This window comes from Antennarius striatus, chromosome 22 (genome assembly GCF_040054535.1).
Source record: "Antennarius striatus isolate MH-2024 chromosome 22, ASM4005453v1, whole genome shotgun sequence".
Taxonomy (NCBI): domain Eukaryota; kingdom Metazoa; phylum Chordata; class Actinopteri; order Lophiiformes; family Antennariidae; genus Antennarius; species Antennarius striatus.
Genome location: NC_090797.1, coordinates 2,078,252 through 2,096,588, shown reverse-complemented (window position 1 = coordinate 2,096,588; position 18,337 = coordinate 2,078,252). Strand labels below are relative to the sequence as shown.

The window sequence follows — 18,337 nt, the reverse complement described above, 5'->3', positions numbered from 1 at the left end:
TAAAATCAAACAGATTATCCTGAGATCGCCCAAAAAGTAACGCAAACCCTGCGTCCATTTCCAACCTCCTGTCTTTGTGAAGCACGATTTTCTGCAGTGACCTCAAAGAAAACCAAACTGAGTAGACCGGACGTCCAGAACACACTTCAGGTGTCTTTGTCTCCCGTTACCCCTAGATCAGCGGTCCCCAACCACTAATTCTAATTTTTATTATTATAATTATTTGATTGACTTGCTCATTCTTATATTGTAAATGATCAGTATTTTCCTATGTTGAATGCAGTTTGTAAGTCGCTATATTTCAAAATAAATCTCATCAGGGCAGTCACTTGAATCTAGTTTTTAATATACAGTAATTCTTAAAATTATTTAGTGATGTTGATTATCAATTTATGGAAAAAAAAGAGGGTAATGGCTTCTTAATTATTGTCTGTTGATGTCTGAATTTTACATAACGCGCTTCTGACGTCATTAACGATTATCGCGTAAATGAAGACCGTGAAAATATTGTCAGACGACACCGGTCTGTGGTGAAAAAAAGGTTGGGGACCGCTGGACTAGACTAAAAATAGCCTTTAGAACACAGCATAGTCCTCTCTTTTATGTCATGTACGTCTGGCTAGGTGAAAGAAAAGGTCTTTTAATAGAATTTTATGAATTTTATTGCAGGTAAGTTTTCTCAGCACAGCGTTAAAAATCATCCACACCAATTAAAGAATCAATTAATATACCCAATGTAATTCAAGTAAATTTTCTCAAGTAGTTAACTTGACTTCATTTCAACTCTTACTGTAACTGCTGTTTGATTTAAATCTCTCTTTTGGAAGGTGGATCAGGAGACATTCATCCAGGGTGACCCAATCCTGCCTCACGGAAAATTGAAGTAATGTTTCCTGCAGCACAGAAACCCAAAAGTCCTTTTAGCCGCTGCTTGTGAGCAGGGGACAATAAGAAAAGAGTAGAAATGTTCTGTCAAATTAATCTCCCTTGGGGTTTGGAAGTATAATCCAAGTTGGAGTGAAAATTCGTACTCTTGTCCTTTCAGTTGCAAGTTCCACCGTAGCAGTCCTGACGCCCCGAAAAGTCCCATTTTCTCATCATTTCGGAGCCTTTTTATACCTTTTAATCTCTGGGTTGTCATTGGTTGATCAGACCACTAATGATGTGTAGCCCCCCCAAAAAAATCTTATTTTGAGTGATTCACTTCTATCCCCATCAAATGACCCAGGTCATACTGACCGTTGCCTCACATAACCTGGCTACACTATTTAACTGCTGCCCAAACTACTGATAACAGTACTTTCGGGCCTCGTGGCTCATTGTTGTCAGCCGGAAGGTTTCAACTCACTTGCCAATCATTTAGTACCAGAGGGACCCATGCCATGTCAGAAATAAGTCATGTTTGGTTTGGAAATCTGGTCTTGCAGGTTACAATTGTGAATTACTTGTATTCATAGTTGTAACATCTGTTTGTATGTGGATGAAGCCTCTCTTCTTCTAGCTGTTGTCCATGTGGGAAGCGTCATAATAATTATTTGTAAGGTCAAAGAAGAGTAAATCTTGTTTTATATCATTCAAAAACAATTCATAGTGTTTGTGTGTATGATAGCTGAATGAATGGATAGATGGGTCTGCTGCTTTTTTTCATGAGAATGTTTTGAGTGGGAGGAAACCGGAGAATGCAGAGAAAACCCACACAGACACGGACTCAGACCCGAAACCTTGTGGCTACTACAACCTCTTTACAACCTCAATTCAGGATAAGATAAAGCATAAATTACCATGGGCACCTGTCTATTTTCAAAAAACATTAGGACTTCTTCATTGGGAATGTCTCCTGCTGCATTGATAAATTGAGGGATTTCCATATTTCTATAGAGTGCAAAACTATTACTCTCACCCATTCCGTACATCTCTATGGTCTAGGAAAGAGTACACTCAAGCAGAAAGATGGGGATTGCCATTCTTAAATATACTCAGATGCCATTGAAGACTCTGAAGTTTTACTTTGTCCTGAGTTCAAAGAGAGGGTTTGGACCTACCATCCTTCCATCTTCTCAAAGATGAGACGATTGACATCAATTTGTCTTTAAAGAGGCTTTTTTTGGCTACAGATTCTTCACAGCTAATAGTGCCAAGAGCCACAACAGGTCCACAAGAACTCATTCATATAATAAAAATATAACATATAATAAGAATTTAATGGACAAGTACTTCTAACACCAAAAATATATTAACTCTTGTAGGAATGTTCAAAGTTGTTTTCACCTCGTCTTCAAGAAGATGGATGGTAGGTCCAAACCCTCTTTGAACTTGGGACTATGTAAAACTTTAAAGACTTCAAAGACATGACATAAAAGACTTTTTAAATAGTATTTAAGAATGGAAGTCACCATCCTCCTACATCAGTGTACACTTTCCTACTTGCAGATGTACGGAAGGGGTGACGGTGAACCGTTTGATAATGTAAGTTCAGAAATAGACTTCGAATGCGTAATGTTTATCACCAGTGCAGGAGATATACCCATAGCAGAAGCCGGGAAGCTAAATTTAATGAGGGACATGACCATAGCACTTTATTTTGAACCGTTTCGTGACCTGTTTTGGTAAAGAGGGTTTGCCTACTTAACAAAAAACAAACAAACACTGAAGCAGGGATTCTATTCCATCCATCATCCATCCATCCCTCCATACACCCTAGATGAGACGCCAGCTCATTGAGGGGCCCTTCATTAGCATCTAACTCAAAAAGATTTAGTTTACTTCTATGTCGGTTTTCTCCGGGTGCTCCGGTTCGCCAACACACAAACATACATAAAAAAATAAGAAATAGCAGGACCTGGATAAATTACAGTTTGTCAGACGTTGTCTACAAGGTTGATGTTTTTTATTTATTTTTATTCAGGGACCTACACGCTGGCGAGAATGAGGAAGATCTGCGGGTAGTAGATGGACAGCAGCGCACTGCGGGAACAGATGATGTGTATGGTTGAGCACTGAAAAGAAGCCAGAATAATCTTACACGTCTTCAAGAAGATGGAAGGATGTAGGTGCAAACCCTCTCCTTAAACTTGGGACAATGTGAAACATCAAAGACAAGACATCAAAGACCTTTTAAAGACTATTTAAGAATGGAGGTCACCATCCTTCTGGTTGAGCGTACACTTTCCTAATTTGAGATGAACGGTGAGGGCGATTGAACTGCCTGACCCTGTACACCTGGAGTTCAGTAGCTTAACACAGGTTTGGGGCACAGGAGATATGTCCATGGAAGAAATCAACCGGTTATGCTGGAAGACGAAGTTGACTGTAATAATGCATCGTGAAGCTTTACATGACGTGATTTGACAACATGCAAACTCCGAACCGAGAACCGAAAACCACCTTGCTGTACAGCGACAGCGCTAACCACTGCACCACCGTGCCATTTCATGTAAATCATGTAAAAGTAAGATAAAACAAATTCTGTTTAATTAACACAGGTCCCACGGTTTCTTATTTTTTATGGATGTTTACGCATTGGTGGACTGAGGCATCCGGAGAAAACTGGCATGGAACTGAATTACGTTTTTTGGAGTTAGATGCTCCAGAGACATTGTCAGGGCATCGCAGAACACGACCAACCGTTCACACACACACTCACACCTACGGACAATTTGGAATCTCTGTGGACCTGTTCTGGCTTTTGGCACTATTACCTGTGGAGCATCTGTAGCCAGAAAAAGCAGCTTAAAGATGAGATGGTTTAAATCATCTCATCTTCTAGAAGATGGAAGGACGGTCGGTCCAAACCCTCTCTTTGAACTTGGGACAATGTAAAACATTAAAGACTTCAAAGACATGACATCAAAGACTTCTTAAAGAGTGGTATTTAAGAATGGACGCCACCATCCTCCTACATCAGTCCACTTTCCTACCTTGAGATGTATGGAAAGGGTGATGGGGAACCATTTGATACGGTAAGTACAGAAATAGACATGGAATGCGTAATATTTATCACTGGCGCAGGAGATATATCCACACTAGATGCCGGGAACATAAGTTTAAGGAGGAACATGGCTATAGTACTTTATTATGAACCATTTCGTGAACTGTTTTGGTAAACAAGGTTTGCCTACGTAAAAAAAAAAAAAAAAAAAAAAACAAGCAGGGATTTTATTCATCCATACACCCTAGATGAGACGCCAGCTCATTTAGGGGCCTGGAATTAGCATCTAACTTTAGTTTACTTCCATGTCGGTTTTCTCCGGGTGCTCCGGTTCGCCAACACAAAAACATACATTAAAAAAAAAAGAAAAAGAAATAGCGGGACCCGGGTAAATTAAACAGAATTTGTCAGATGTTTTTTTTTATATGTTTAATGTATTATTTATTCTTTTCTTTTTTTTAATCAGACCTACAGGTGGCCACCGCTGGTGAGGATGAGGAAGATCTGCAGGAACAGATGATGAGCGACTCTCAGGTGGGTCAAGCGATGGGCAGAAAAAGAGGGAAGGAAGCCTTCTCTCTTTGGCTCTATTGTGATCCATTCTTATATACGTAACCATACCTTCCTAGCCAATCACAGGTGAGTTGTGACCTCACACTTTGGGTAGTGCGCCCACAGATCTTCGGTGCGCCCTAACATCCCCACAAGCAGCTCCAATTTATTGCTTGTTGCTAATCAGACTAGCTTATTAAGCTAACATCTGCTGCTTCCATTTAAAACGTGACGTAACGTTAAATAACTTTTATCCAAACCTGTTTTTCCTCTTCCTGTAACGCAGCCGTGAATGTTTTTAAAGGCGGCAGGTGTTCCCCGGCAGCGCTCTTCCTTTAAAACTCCAGCTGCCATGTTTGTTTGGCGCACACGGAAGGGGCGGGACATCCTGAGAAAGTTCACACGCTATTGGTTCAATCCAGCACATGGGCGGAGTCACAGCTTGTGCTGCCGTTTTTGAATTGCCAGTGAGCAACGAGTATAAATCAATATATACTATATAAATCTGAATGTATATTCATATTTTTATGAATATATGTACAGTATTTATATTCACAAATACATTTACCCAAATACAGTCAGAATTATGAAGCTCAGAGTCAAATATTGCACTTTTACATCTAATACATTAGCCAGACATGCAGATTTATATGTATTATCAACATTCAGATGATGTATTATTAGTCTTTATTCATTTGAAAGATTGAATTTATTTACTTTTATCAAATCCTAAGTAGCTGCACGAGTATAAGATAAACAAAAGGGGACACCTTTAAGAAAACGCGTTTTTCTATAAAAAGAAAACAAGACAAATAAATGTTATTTCCTTTAAGATTTTTTTTTCATTTCACTCTATTTTATAGAAATATGGTTAACCTTATAAGTGTTACAATAAAAGCAAGATTGTGTTAAATATTTTTGTCTTCCTGTCTTCCTAATTTTACACATTAAAGCTGAAACCATGACAAAGGTAGAGGAACACAATGAAAGCATGAGGAATCTTTAAGAGGTTTATTTTCTCCATATATTTTACAAACAGAAGCACAACTTTCATTGACTCAACAGCAACAGGTGCCTGCAGTACTTTGAAGAGCTATAGGTGACAGAAATGATGATCTCCTGCCCATTTATCTGGAAAGAGAAAAACAAACATCAGAAAAAAACAAGATAACAGGTCTGGAGATTCAGTGTGCAGCTAAAGGGCGTCTGGATTTATTCTAGAGTCTGCTGCACATTTCTACTGATTCAATTCTACATTGTTACCTCCGGTTAAAACAAGCTTCAGTTCCTGAGTCGAGCAAATTGAGGGGGAGACGAGGTGAGAGCAAAATTAACCACGACAGCATGCGATGGAAGATGAAAAAGGTGTGTGGTGGAGAGGCAGGAAAGACACGAGGACGATGGATCGTACAGAAGCGAGGCTAAAGAGGCGACTTACAGAGCAGCGGCTCCAGAGATGATCTCGATGAGCTCCTTGGTGATCACGGCCTGTCTGGTCCGGTTAAAGGTGAGGGTCAGCTTGTCGATCATCTCAGCTGCGAGAGACGTGGGAGGAAATGAGGTCACAGTTCCAGAAATGTAATCTGGAATCGTCGGTAAAAGCGAGTCTTACAGGCATTCTTGCTAGCGCTGTCCATGGCGGTCATCCTGGCGCTCTGCTCGCTGGTGGAGGACTCCCTGAAGGCCAGGTAGATGATGTTGACCAGGGCGAACTCCTGGTAGTTCCTCAGCACATCAGCGTCGATGTCATCATAGATGCTCATGGTCTCTGCACGGGGCAGATGTTTAGTGTAGCTCCGATCGGACATCCCTATCCAACTCAAAACGACGACGCTTACCTGCATTGGCGACAGCATCTGTGGAAAACAACGGCTTCTGGTCCGTCTTGTAGGAGATGACAGACCTGCAGCAGAGAAACAGGAAGCGCATTTAGCTTTCGATGATTTTTTCATTCATTTAAAAAAGGAGGACGAGTCGAAATTCAGCCGGTTTTACCTGAATCGGTTGAAGATGACGGTGCCTTCATCAAATTCGTATCCAGAGTTGAGCAGCTCAGTGGCGACAATGGAGGCGTCGCCGAAGCTGGGTGGCTTGCGACCGATTTCCTTGCAGTTCATAATGATGTGGTTTCCATGAGTTCTAATGGGGAATGATTGTTAGCATAGCGCACGAATCGAAACACACAGGATTTCATCACAAAATGAAACTAACCACGGCTGCGTTTCCACTCTCACCTATGCAGGAGGCCCCTCAGCTTGTCTCCCACGTTGATCACCTTCACCTCCTTGCCGGCCTCAGAGAGGGCACCGATCTGGCTCTTGATGACTTTGGCCACGCCCGAGTGGATGGCGCCACAAAGTCCACGGTCCGAGGTCACGCCAACTATCAAATGCTTGGTGGATTTTTCCTCCGGCTTAATGTCTGCCTTCTCATACAGGGCTGGGGGAGCAAAAAGTACATTTATTAGAAGGAAAACTGGCGACATTGAGTGCCGAGAAAGTGCCTAACAAAATTAATGTAATAAGAGTAAAATCCCTTTCAAGTAAACCAAAACGATGACGCATACCGAGGGCGCCGTTGCCGTAGATTCTTGCCGGCTTCAGCTGCCTCTCAGCGCGAGCGTACTTGGCAGCGGCCACCATCTTCATGGATTTGGTGATTTTCTGGATGTTCTTGATGGACTTCAACCGAATGGTGACTGGCAGAAAGAGAAGACAGCAGCACGGATTAAACCATCACATTTAGTGAACGCTGGATGATCCGTGGTACTAACTCGCTACTAATCCCTCCAGAACCATATGACTCTTCTTGGCATTGCAACGGTGCATCGGTAGATGCTAGCTGAAACGTTACGCGTCAAAATAAAAACAACTGGTGTCACTGTCAATGTTGTGTTTTTTCTCTACGATTTGAGTCCACATCATCCTTCAGAATCAAATGGTTGCAGGTTTGAATCCAAGAGTCTGTCACATGATCACAAATCAATTCAATAATCATGTTATGCTGCTGTTTTGTCCTTAAATATGAAGAGACCAGAATGCAAAAGTACTTACTGTCCTTCAGGGTAGCCATGTTCCTGACCTGCCCACTGCGAACACAAACACATCCCGTTAGTTAGCTTTAGCTGAAGGCTAAAACAGGTAACAACACTTTAAACAGGTGTAAACTTGACTGCACTGTCCAGTAGTTGATGTGGCATTAGCATCATGTAAATAATGCTTTCTTGCTAGCATAAGTTAGCTTAGCACTGACTTAGTACTAACAAGTAGTGACAGCTAATGCTTAGCTAATGACACCGTTATACAGAAGATCAGCCCCTTTATTCCACGATCAAATGTTTACGTTCTTTATCTTTTAGCACAACCGAAATATATTTAGCAGCTTAATGTCATTTTAGCTAGCTAGCCTTAGCTGCTAGCCGCAGTGCAGCAACCCGCTGTCATTCATTAGCCGCGGCCTCCTCGCTAGCATGTCCTTGCTTCAATGACTGCCTGCTTTCCGGCTCACAAGTGACGAAAATTGATCAGATGTTTCCGCTAAGAGCAGGAAATGAGAATAAAGTTGTCGACGGTTGAGAATGTTTTAATTTATTACTGTCTTTACCATTGTGGGGAGAACACCAACGCGCTGGTCCGAGCGAACATGGTTACTCCAATGAAGGTCAGACACCCTGGACTGCGCATGTGCAGGATTAAGGCAAAATGGACGAATGCTGCCTTCATGAACAGCAGGAATGTTGAAAATAATGTATAAAATTAAGACATAAAATTATTTGATAAAGCCCTTACAGGTCTTTTGAGAACACGTACCATCCTTTAAAATAACTACATTTATTTTAAAGTTGTTTCTTAAGTCTTGTGAAGCCAGGAAGTTATTGTATAGGTGACATATCTCCTATTAATGACCATGAATTAATACTGAAATATCGGATTCGTCAAGCAAATAACATTTCAATCGTGGTCTAACATGTACATATTATGCAAATTATTTGGTATAGTTATTTTATTTCTAAATATAATTTTAAAAACATTATATGCATATGTTTTAGAGAAAATATATCGTATTACAAGTTGGACGGTAATTTATGGTTTAAGTTTTAAAAAATCCCACTCTTATGCAGCACCCGAATGCAGCTATTATTGTCTCGGGCTCTAAGAGTTCTCGCGAGATTGTGACGTCAAACACGCGGAAGCTGCTTAGATAAACGGTTCTCGTAGTGGCTGATCTTCGGCTGAGTGCGATTGTATTATACTTCGATTATTTCTCGATTTAAGTGACATTAATTGATTGATACGATATATTTTAAGCTTATCGGAGCGCGAGAAAATGGGAAAGGCGGATTTCCTGTCCCCAAAAGCGATTGCCAACCGGATAAAATCCAAAGGATTACAGAAGCTGAGATGGTACTGCCAGATGTGTCAGAAACAATGCAGAGATGAGGTGGGTGGTCGGGCACACGTGTTACACTCGTTATTAGTTGTGTTTCTTTAATGTTAAACTTCATTTGTCTCATTTTGTGGTCAGAACGGTTTCAAATGTCACTGCATGTCGGAGTCCCACCAGAGGCAGCTGCTGCTGGCCTCAGAGAACCCTAACAAGTTCATGGACTATTTCTCCAGGTAAGTACAAATACAATGAAAGTACACCGAAGGGCTCGAAAGTATAACTTAGAATTTTCTGGCTTAGTTTGTGATTGAAAATAAACTGCACTTACGTATTTTGGTGGTTTTTGTAGTGTAAATAATAACGGAGGAGATGAAGACAACTTAGATTTGTCACGTGATCACAGCAGTAATCACTGGTTGATGACATCACAGCTGCTGTTTTCTCAGATCTTCAGTGGTTTGTTCCAGATGTTCATCCGTTTCTTTTCCCCCAGTGAATTTAAGAATGAGTTCGTGGAGTTGCTGCGAAGGCGTTTTGGTGAGTCCTCACTCGTGCATCTGGGTGCGTGCTTGTTTTTTTTTGTTTTTTTATTTTAATAATGCCAAAGACCGATCTCGTTCTTTTTGCTTCACCTGCAGGAACCAAACGGGTGCACAACAACATCGTCTACAACGAATACATCAGCGACAGAGAACACATCCACATGAACTCCACCAAGTGGGAGACTCTGACCGACTTCACCAAGTGGTTGGGTCGAGAAGGTAACCCGAGCCGCTGACGACTCACCTGCACACCTTTAATTGAACATATGTAATAATCAGCTTTGTGCTACCGACAGGTTTTTGTAAGGTCGACGAGACGCCTAAAGGCTGGTACATCCAGTACATCGACCGCGACCCTGAGACCATCCGCCGCCAAGAAGAGCAGGCGAGAAAGAAGAAGCACGACCTCGACGACGAGGAGAGGAGCGCCAAGTTCATCGCGGACCAGGTCCGCCGGGGCCGCGACAGCAAGGAGCCGGAAGTGAGTACCGCAGGAGTTTCAGCTTGTTCGGACAAACAGAAGCATCGATATCAGGAATGTTTTAACTTCGCTTTTCACTCCGCAGGAAACTCCAGTTTACACAGAGCTGCAACGTGAGAGCGAAGAAGAAAAAAGTGAGCAAAGCAATTATTTTGTCTTTTTTTTTTCTTTTTTTTAATGAGTTTTGTCTGTGACTCTTCTTAAAAATTCTTTATTCTGCAGTTGCTTTCAACCTTGGTGCTTCATCTTGCGTCGCCGGCCCCTCCAAAGCGAGGTACTAAAAGCTCTTTTCAGGTTGATGACGAGCAGACAGAATGAAATGATTTTTCTGACACTCTTTTCCCTCCTCTGCAGCTCTGCTCTGGGCGCCAGCGCCCTCAAAGCAGCAGCAGCTTCCACCAAGAGGAAAGACACGTCCTCCAGTTCGGACTCCCGTGTGGACAAGAGGAAGAAGTCGGCTCTGGAGGAGATCATGGAGGTAGAGGCGGCGCTCTGGTCTTTTCCGTGCGTCTGTCTTCCTTCCGTCCAGCTGAAACACTTATTTTTTTGGTTCAGATGGAGGAGAACAAGAGGAGGAAGCAGCAGCAGTCCGTGCGAACAGATTACTGGCTGCAGCCCAACATTGTGGTCAAAGTCGTCACCAAGAGGCTGGGAGAGAAGTACCACAAGAAGAAGGCCATTGTCATGGTAACAGCCCCTTTCTGTTGTTTCTTTTGGGTGTGACTTTGCCACCGTCACTGGATCAGAAGATGATGAGCGTTGCTAAAAGTCTTAAATCTTTTTTCCGTAGGAGGTTCGAGACAAATACGCAGCGCTGGTGAAGATGATCGACTCCGGAGACAAACTGAAGTTGGACCAGAATCACGTGGAGACGGTCATACCTGCTCCAGGTGAAGCACCAACACCGGTCAACCCTTTCTGACACGTTGAATCCACAGAATCCTGAATGTCAAACCAACCACTTTGATCTCACTGTGGAACTCGTTTCAGGTAAACGGGTTCGGATCCTAAACGGTCCCTACAGAGACATGGAGGCGCTGCTGGAGGGAATAGACGAAAAGAACTTCAGCGCGACTCTGACGCTGGAATCTGTGAGTAAACGGCGGATCTTGTTCCTCGTTAATCACGGGTTTAGTTATCGTGGATGCGAAATGCTTTCTGACACCGTTAACGTTTCTCTTGTGTCGTCTTCAGGGTCAACAGAAGGGCAGGAGAGTCGACGTCGCCTACGAGGACTTCTCCAAACTAGCTTGAACCAACAAGCGTCTGGCTGGAGGTACTCTACTGTGTCAGAGTCCACTTCCCTCTACATACCCACGCGTCCCACAATGCAATTCTTCCCAGTTATCACAGAGAATCATGTTTTTATTTTTTATTGACGTTCAAGTTGAACTTAACTTTTACAGATGTACATTTCTTTCAAATAAAATTCAACGCGCGACTCCTGGTGTTGATTGAAAAATCATTTAGGGAGAAAAATCGATTTGCAAATCTCTTGGCTGCAGTTTTGTTTTTTAACTCATTCTGTTGAAATGGATGCAAATCTCAGTGGATTAACAGCAGCTCAGAGTGTGGGAATGTGTTTCTGGTATCTCAGACTGTCGGGAGGAAGCTGTAGAGATCTGGGACGATGTAGTCGGTGTAGCGACCGTCAATGAAGCCCTTCCCGCTGTTGTGAACGAACCAGCAGAAGACGTTTGAGCCGCGCTTGTTGTCGGCCCTGTAATCCTTCTGCCAGCCCCTGGTCAAACACACGACACGTTCAGTAAGCCGTCGATTCCCCCTGGAATCAGCTCTACCACAGACGGCCTACCTGGTGACCTTCATCCTGTTGCCCTTCACCTCCATCGTGGCCTCCTTCTTCAGAGGGTCGCGTCCGTCGTGGATGTCGTAAACCGTCACCTCAGGCTCCCTGGAAAACTGACCTGAGGAGAATTATGTATTTTTTTAGCTGGGCTGTGTAAAAATGTATACATATAAATAATAAATGTCAATCCAGTTTGTATCAACTTTATTGCCAGCGTACTTGTAATGTCACGTTTGTTTCTACTAGCTTGGTAGTTTCAGTTTAGTATTCTGTGTTAGCGGCCGGAGTGGCCCCTTTAATAGGGTAGTCATGTGACCGAGGCAAGCATCTCCACAGGCATCAAGAGTGACTCATAGATGTGGAGGATAGAATCCTCTCATTTAAAACAAAAGATTGTTCAGAATCAGATCAGAAAGGAAACAGAAATAATTAGACGTCTGGATTCCTTCTGTGTGACCCGGTACCGACTGACCCACGGACCGGTACCAGCCCACGAGTCTTTCAATCTACGTGTACGAACCTATGAGTCCATGGGCCACGGGGGAGTACTGGTTCTCGTTGTCGATGTAGACACCGAGGAAGTCAACGTTGACTGGATTTTTCTTCCACACCCGGTGCAGCAACACAATCACCTCGACGTTCTCGTTTATCTTGACTGAAACGCGGGAGTCCTTCACGATGGAGATCCTCACGCTGAAACACAGAAGCACTGGACAAAGTGACGCCGCCGTCAGCAGCAAGGCAGACGCTGTAATAAAAAGGTTGATCCCCTACCCTTCCTGTGTGATCGCAGCCGTCTCCCCCCATGTGAAGTTGTGTTTGTTCCTGCCGTCGCTCATGACGATGCCGTCGGGGCTGACAATCACGCCGACTCCATCGGGCTCGGAGAAAACCGAGATGGCGCCGAAGAAGGTCTTCAGTTTGCCTTTCTGCAACTGTTTTGCGCCGACCAGCTGACCGTTGACCGCCAAACCTTCAGGACAAGAGAAGAGTCTTAACAGGGAGGGGTCAGGAAAGCATCAACCAAACGCTAGCATTATTGTGAGTTTCAGATTTAGCCTTTCATCTGCATCGGGAGGAGGTGGCAAAATGTTGAGAACAAAAACGGGTATTTTTCGTGGAGGCTGGTACCTGTTCCTCTGTCAGAAACCAAGTTGAGAATGTGACCCGGTTTGGAGTCGATGTTGAAGCAGATGTCCATGTCACTTGTGGGCAGGTGGATGATGAAGTGAGGGTCATTGTCCACTGGGTCAGATAAATGATTAGCGCAGTGTACATGGAGTAGCACTCATGTTTAAGCTCACAGGAGTGTAGTTTTTACCTAAATTGACCTTTCCCGGCAGGGTCCACACTTCTGGACCCTTTGCAACCTGGCTGGGAGGGAGCGGGGTAGTCATCTGGACCCAGGGCGGAGGCTGGTAGACAAGCTGGACCTGAGACTGACTAGGAGAGGGTCCTCCTAATCCAGCTCCTACAAAAGGTAGACTTCAGTTTGCTTCAGGTAAATAAAAAATCAAACCTCCAAACAGACTTCCAGAACTATCCGACCGGCGCCAGGCACCTGGGCAGCAGCCTTGTTCACGAGCCTTCGGGGAGTTGGCCAGGAGCCTCTCACTGCCATCCGAGCTCTCTACCAGCAGAGCGGTGAGTGGCGTGACAAACTGATGTTCCACAGCGATCGTCATTATCTTCTGGGTGATCTTCTTCTTCTTGGCAGCCGTCGTAGCCAGAGACCTAGAGGAGAGTCCAGTCAGATACCAACAGTAGCCCCAACTCACCGCTAGGGCAGACTATCCCATCAATTCAGTACCGAAAGTCAACCTGACGCTCGATGGGATTACCTTGTATTAGCTCACCTGTCTGCTATTAGCTGCTTGATGGTGATGTAAGCCCACATTTGTCTGGCGAAGCCCGTGAAGGAATGCTCTTGCTTGGCCAACTCCATGTCAAGCTCTGTGATGCTGGCATCGGTCTCCAGGGTGATGTCCATTTGGGACTGTGGGATAGGATGGGATAGATATCACTGGTCATTCCCATTTCCTCCCTTGACCCACGTACAAGAACCTTGATTTTTTTGATTGTGCTTTCTCATGGCACGTGGTTGTACCACATTGTGGTAAACGGTTGTGTTGAGGATACTCACCGCAGACGCGGTGGTGAAGCTGTTCAAGGTGTTGCTGTCGGGCAGCAGAACCTTCCCAGCCACCACCAGCTCCGAGCCGGCAAAGTATTTATCAAAGCGGTTCTGGGTGACATCCGACACCGTCCCGTCAGGGAACTGAATGGTGATCCTTCGAAGCAGGGGGGAGGAGACCTGCCTGTAAAACACCTACACGGGAGAGAGAAGGGAGTGTCATGGGAATGTTGAAGATGTTTCAAGACCATCAGGAAAGCCAGCCCATATCTCGTGAAGTTATTTAGAACTTCCTACCCGTAGTTGCTCTGCAGCATTGTGATTGGCGTAGATCCTCTGTGCTATGCCCCTGTTCTCCATGGCGATACGTTCCAGGAAGTCATAGTCTACATCATAACCGATGCCCAGTGAGAAGAGAGAGTACTCCTCCCTCATCGCCCGCTTCACGTTCTTCTGGATGGTGCTGAGCTTGATCTCGCCTTTGGGAATCACGAAGGACACATTGATGACAGAGTATCAGAAAGCAACGTAAGGTTGCGACTTTTACAGACATTTCAAAAGGACAAATCATAAAGCTTTGTTTTAGAGCTGAGCTGGTCTTACCCACAGTGGGGTCTCCATCGGACACCAGGATGATCATGGAGACGGAACGAGGGTCGAGGAGCCCACTATTGGACGACCTGACCAACATCTGAATGGCTCTCATCAATGCCTCATTGATGTTAGTACCTGGTGTCAAAGGTCAGTACAGCGTTAAAGTATCAACAGATTGACAGAGGGCTCAGAAGCTCCTTAAAGAATCGTGTGGTCACACCTCCATTGGGTTTGATGTTCTGGATGTACTTCTTGGCAGCGCTGATCTGAAAAGAGGAAACCGGGACCAGCTCGTCGCTCCAGCAATTCACGTTGTGGTTGAAGTCAATGATGTTGAAGTTATCTTCTTCAGTCAGGTCATCCAAAATAGCCAGCATGGCCTCCACTGTCTGTGAGACAAGTTTGGAATGAATCACATTCCTTTGAACAACTACACGGCATTAGTGTTTTTACCACGGAGGGGGTGAAAGACGAGCAACAGGATTGGGGGATTTGAAGTCCACCGACCATACCAGAAGCACTCACTTGTTTCATCTTGACTCCCCACATGGATCCACTGATGTCAATGACAAACACGATGTTCTTAGGAAGTGGCGAGAGATTGGAAGTCGCAAAGAAGTGGACGAAGTGACCATCAGAGACCTGGGAGAAACATACGTAGAACGCTTGAGGGACTGTCCCTGGGTTGCTTTTAGCTGAATAAACAAAGTTCGCTACCCAGTTGTGAGAGGCACCGAGATGGCTGAGTGATACCTGGAGCTCCCCGGCGGTGCTGTCCCTTTTCACGTCGTATTTTACAGTGAAGACGCCATCTATCGCATTTTCGGTGCAGTTGTCACACTTTCTCTGCCGCTGCAGGTTCGGTTTGAAGACGACGTGAGCCTGGGGATATCGGGCATCTGGTTAAATATTCACAAGCCAATGCTTGATCGGGCAAAATCCAAGCTACAACCTGAACAAGGCCAGAGTCTCGATTCAAACCATCTTAGCTATGAAATTTTAAGCTGCAAAACTTTAAAAACCTGAAAAATGTTTACCTGGATGAGATTCATTCCAAAATCTAAGCCTACTTTCATGCAGATCCTGGTTGCTCAGTTTCATTTAGTTTGATAGTCTGTGCAGATGTGTTTGCAGATGTGTTCTCCAGTCTTACCTTGTACTCTGTTGTTGTAACTTTAACCAGGTCTGAAAACTGCCCTTGAAAGTTGTTCATATGTTGTACCAAGGAAATCCCCTTCGGCTCATAGATGTACACATCGACCTGGACAGAGACCAGCTCAGGGGTGATTGCAAAAAAAACTCTCAGGCGTGCAGAAAGTCATGCAAGTTATGATATTCCCACCTGGAAGTTTGGTACCAGCCTCCCAGGATGCAGGTGCAGGGAGTGCTCGTAGAAACTTAGCTTCCGACGCAACATCTCCTCGTAGTGGATCTCAAACTCAACAATGGTGCCAGCGGGAACAACGACCTCTGCCTGAAAGTTGTCCAAGTCCTGGGAGTTAGTCCTGTGAAGCGGAAACATTTCAGTCGGTATGACGCTGAACTCTGACGGCTGATTGACTTCCAAGAGGCTGGTTCCATACCCGACAATGCCTGCTGCCTTGCCTTTTGCTCTGGCCTGGTTGAACAAGTGCCTGGCCACTGCCCTCTCCTTCACGGATCCCACGAAAGCCATCCCATTAACATTCCTGCAACAAAAAGGCGGCAGTCAAGCCTCCAGACTTTTCTGAAGGCGGCTGGGATTGCGTGAAACTGGCTCACATGGTGAAATTGGTGATAAAAGCTTGTTTGGGGATCCGGACATCGAAGCCAAGAATGTGGTCTTCGGAGCCTGAATTGACCGCCAAGCTCCTGACGGTGGTGTGGGCGAAGCGCGACGTGATCCGGCTCTCCACGTGATAGCTCCTGACGGTGACGCCATCTCCCTGGGCAACGGAGACGTTACCGTCAAATGCGTAACCATGTCATGTTTGACACCACATCTCAACATAAGGTGAATAAATTGAGTTGTGGTTGCTGGTTGGTTGGTTTGTCAGCATGAAACCTGGTAGGAGGTTGGGTCTCCAGGCACAGCAGATAAGGGGGTGGAGCTGAGATTTATTTTTCTTAAAAACTACTGGCCTGATTTCGAGGAAAATTGGTGAAAGGTTGGGTTGGGAGTAAAAGGGTGGATCCTTGACCATTTTTCCCACATTTGATTGGATTTGATGCTACTGACTGAAGGGCGGAGCATTGGTCCGGTGAGGCCAATAGCCAGCTGTGGGGTTGTCCTGCCTCTATTAAGAATAAACCATGTTTGCATCGGTTTATACCGCTCCGTGGAGTGCATCCCTTTACGGGTAAGGAGGGGAACTTACATCACAAAGATGTGACATTATTGAAGTCAAACGAGAGGCAAAGACGAAAAACGAGTCACATTGGGATAAAGAGAAGTCAATAACCCGTCAGTCATCAGAATCTCTCCAAACGCAAACTTATTGACTGGGAGATAAGATGAAAGTGTGCTACAGCGGAGAGGGTTAGAACAACAAGCAGAGTCCTACCTCTTCCTGAGCCTCCAGCTCCTGGCCAGTCAATATTTCCCTCTGAAACGCACAAGAGTCATCAGCTTCACACTGTCCAATCAACTCGGACAGAAGATTAAGAATCACAGGGTCATCTTCATTTTGGAGACATTCCACACGTAGAATATTATTGTCTCTACTGTGCAATTAGACACGGAAAATATGGGATACTGACGGCGTAAGAAAGATGACCTCACCTTGTGTCTGTCCCGATGATTCTGTAGATGCGACTGGTGGCAGAAAGAAAAATTAGGATCAATTTGATTTAGTTGGGTAACGTGAAAGAAAAAATTAGGAGATAAGTTACAGAACTTAACTTCTCTGCTGAGGAAAGGACGTTTTAAGTTTATTTTATATACTGTTAGAATCCCCAAAGAGAAATTAGTAGCACACTCTAGTAGTCCGTTGGACAATCGCATGTATATGTATATTAGTGTACAAGCCTTGAACACACACACACACACACACACACACACACAATGGGCTTTTAGATATGCAGTGGGAGGCAGAGTGCCTGGCAGCTCCTTCTTGGTGCCCTAACGAACAACTTGTAACACTTCAAACACATTCTTTTGAGTTTCACGAGATAACAATCCCGAGATTATTCATCACGCGCAAAGACCCGTCCTCAACGATCTCAAATTGAAAATGTTCACTTCTCACGAAAATGTTAAAAATCTCGTGGAATCCATTCCTGAACACAAATTCTATTTGGCCCCAAAGATCACAACCGACTTCCTCCTCCTCCTAGAATCCCTCAAACTCAATCCCGTCCATCCAAACACACACTTTTCTCCCTCCGACTCACCCTCTCGTCAGCCCATTCACCATCGATCACGAACTCGAAGCAACGGCCTTGCTGGAGGAGCAGGAGCCCCAGAAGAAGCAGCGGTCCACACTTCATGGTTCCAGAACTGTGGGCTCAAAGTCGTACACACTCACACACACACACACATATATACGAAAAGAAAAAAACCACAGTGGTGGGAGACAGGTGACTCTCCTGCAAGGGAGAAACACAACTGGAGGTTGAAGTTCCACTTCGCCAATCGATTCCCAACCCCCTTGTCAATATTTGTTGTTTCATGTAACCCAGAAAGAAACTTTGAAACCTGACCTGCGGTGTGGACGGGGTCAACAGGATGCTGTCAGGACTCTGGACCAGAAGCACGACCGATACCCTCAGACATGTGGAGTGTAAATGAAAGCTTCCGTGACTGGACGGTGTGACGTTGCACTGTGCATCACCCTCCACCAGAGGGCATTAAAGGGTAACTGCTTGCTCCGGGCTCCTTTATCTCCTCCACTGAGGTGGTTTTATGTCTGAAACATGAAACATGAACGATGAC

General features: G+C 44.6%; 3 protein-coding genes across 6 annotated transcripts; 1 reads left to right on the top strand and 2 right to left on the bottom strand.

The window, feature by feature from the left end:
• Nucleotides 1-5,476: 5,476 nt before the first annotated feature.
• Nucleotides 5,477-8,171, bottom strand: atp5f1c (ATP synthase F1 subunit gamma). Of its 3 annotated transcripts, none has more exons than XM_068306989.1 (9): nucleotides 8,084-8,171; nucleotides 7,534-7,568; nucleotides 7,047-7,178; nucleotides 6,715-6,919; nucleotides 6,476-6,619; nucleotides 6,319-6,383; nucleotides 6,093-6,248; nucleotides 5,919-6,015; nucleotides 5,477-5,611 (listed from the first exon to the last, which is right to left on the bottom strand). In XM_068306989.1, the coding sequence occupies exons 1-9, from the start codon at nucleotides 8,161-8,163 to the stop codon at nucleotides 5,608-5,610; spliced, it is 918 nt and encodes a 305-aa protein (XP_068163090.1). In that variant the 5' UTR covers nucleotides 8,164-8,171; the 3' UTR covers nucleotides 5,477-5,607. The 3 variants fall into 3 exon arrangements, with proteins under 3 accessions (XP_068163090.1, XP_068163089.1, XP_068163092.1); XM_068306988.1 differs by lacking the exon at nucleotides 5,477-5,611 and adding an exon at nucleotides 5,747-5,768; XM_068306991.1 differs by lacking the exon at nucleotides 5,477-5,611 and having other exon boundaries at nucleotides 5,915-6,015.
• Nucleotides 8,172-8,672: 501 nt separating this feature from the next.
• Nucleotides 8,673-11,224, top strand: kin (Kin17 DNA and RNA binding protein). Of its 2 annotated transcripts, none has more exons than XM_068306562.1 (12): nucleotides 8,673-8,920; nucleotides 9,005-9,099; nucleotides 9,360-9,403; nucleotides 9,505-9,627; nucleotides 9,705-9,889; nucleotides 9,975-10,023; nucleotides 10,112-10,163; nucleotides 10,244-10,367; nucleotides 10,445-10,576; nucleotides 10,680-10,779; nucleotides 10,880-10,980; nucleotides 11,084-11,224. In XM_068306562.1, the coding sequence occupies exons 1-12, from the start codon at nucleotides 8,807-8,809 to the stop codon at nucleotides 11,141-11,143; spliced, it is 1,179 nt and encodes a 392-aa protein (XP_068162663.1). In that variant the 5' UTR covers nucleotides 8,673-8,806; the 3' UTR covers nucleotides 11,144-11,224. The 2 variants fall into 2 exon arrangements, with proteins under 2 accessions (XP_068162663.1, XP_068162664.1); XM_068306563.1 differs by having other exon boundaries at nucleotides 8,876-8,920; nucleotides 9,313-9,403.
• Nucleotides 11,225-11,246: 22 nt separating this feature from the next.
• itih2 (inter-alpha-trypsin inhibitor heavy chain 2) lies at nucleotides 11,247-18,269 on the bottom strand. Its single transcript, XM_068306561.1, has 22 exons — nucleotides 18,106-18,269; nucleotides 17,797-17,991; nucleotides 17,186-17,218; nucleotides 16,968-17,009; nucleotides 16,186-16,349; nucleotides 16,008-16,112; nucleotides 15,767-15,929; nucleotides 15,578-15,685; nucleotides 15,178-15,306; nucleotides 14,950-15,066; nucleotides 14,645-14,813; nucleotides 14,434-14,559; nucleotides 14,128-14,309; nucleotides 13,840-14,025; nucleotides 13,553-13,692; nucleotides 13,258-13,430; nucleotides 13,018-13,167; nucleotides 12,828-12,941; nucleotides 12,471-12,669; nucleotides 12,217-12,389; nucleotides 11,703-11,814; nucleotides 11,247-11,630 (listed from the first exon to the last, which is right to left on the bottom strand). The coding sequence occupies exons 2-22, from the start codon at nucleotides 17,890-17,892 to the stop codon at nucleotides 11,483-11,485; spliced, it is 2,829 nt and encodes a 942-aa protein (XP_068162662.1). The 5' UTR covers nucleotides 17,893-17,991; nucleotides 18,106-18,269; the 3' UTR covers nucleotides 11,247-11,482.
• Between the last annotated feature and the right edge of the window lie 68 nt (nucleotides 18,270-18,337).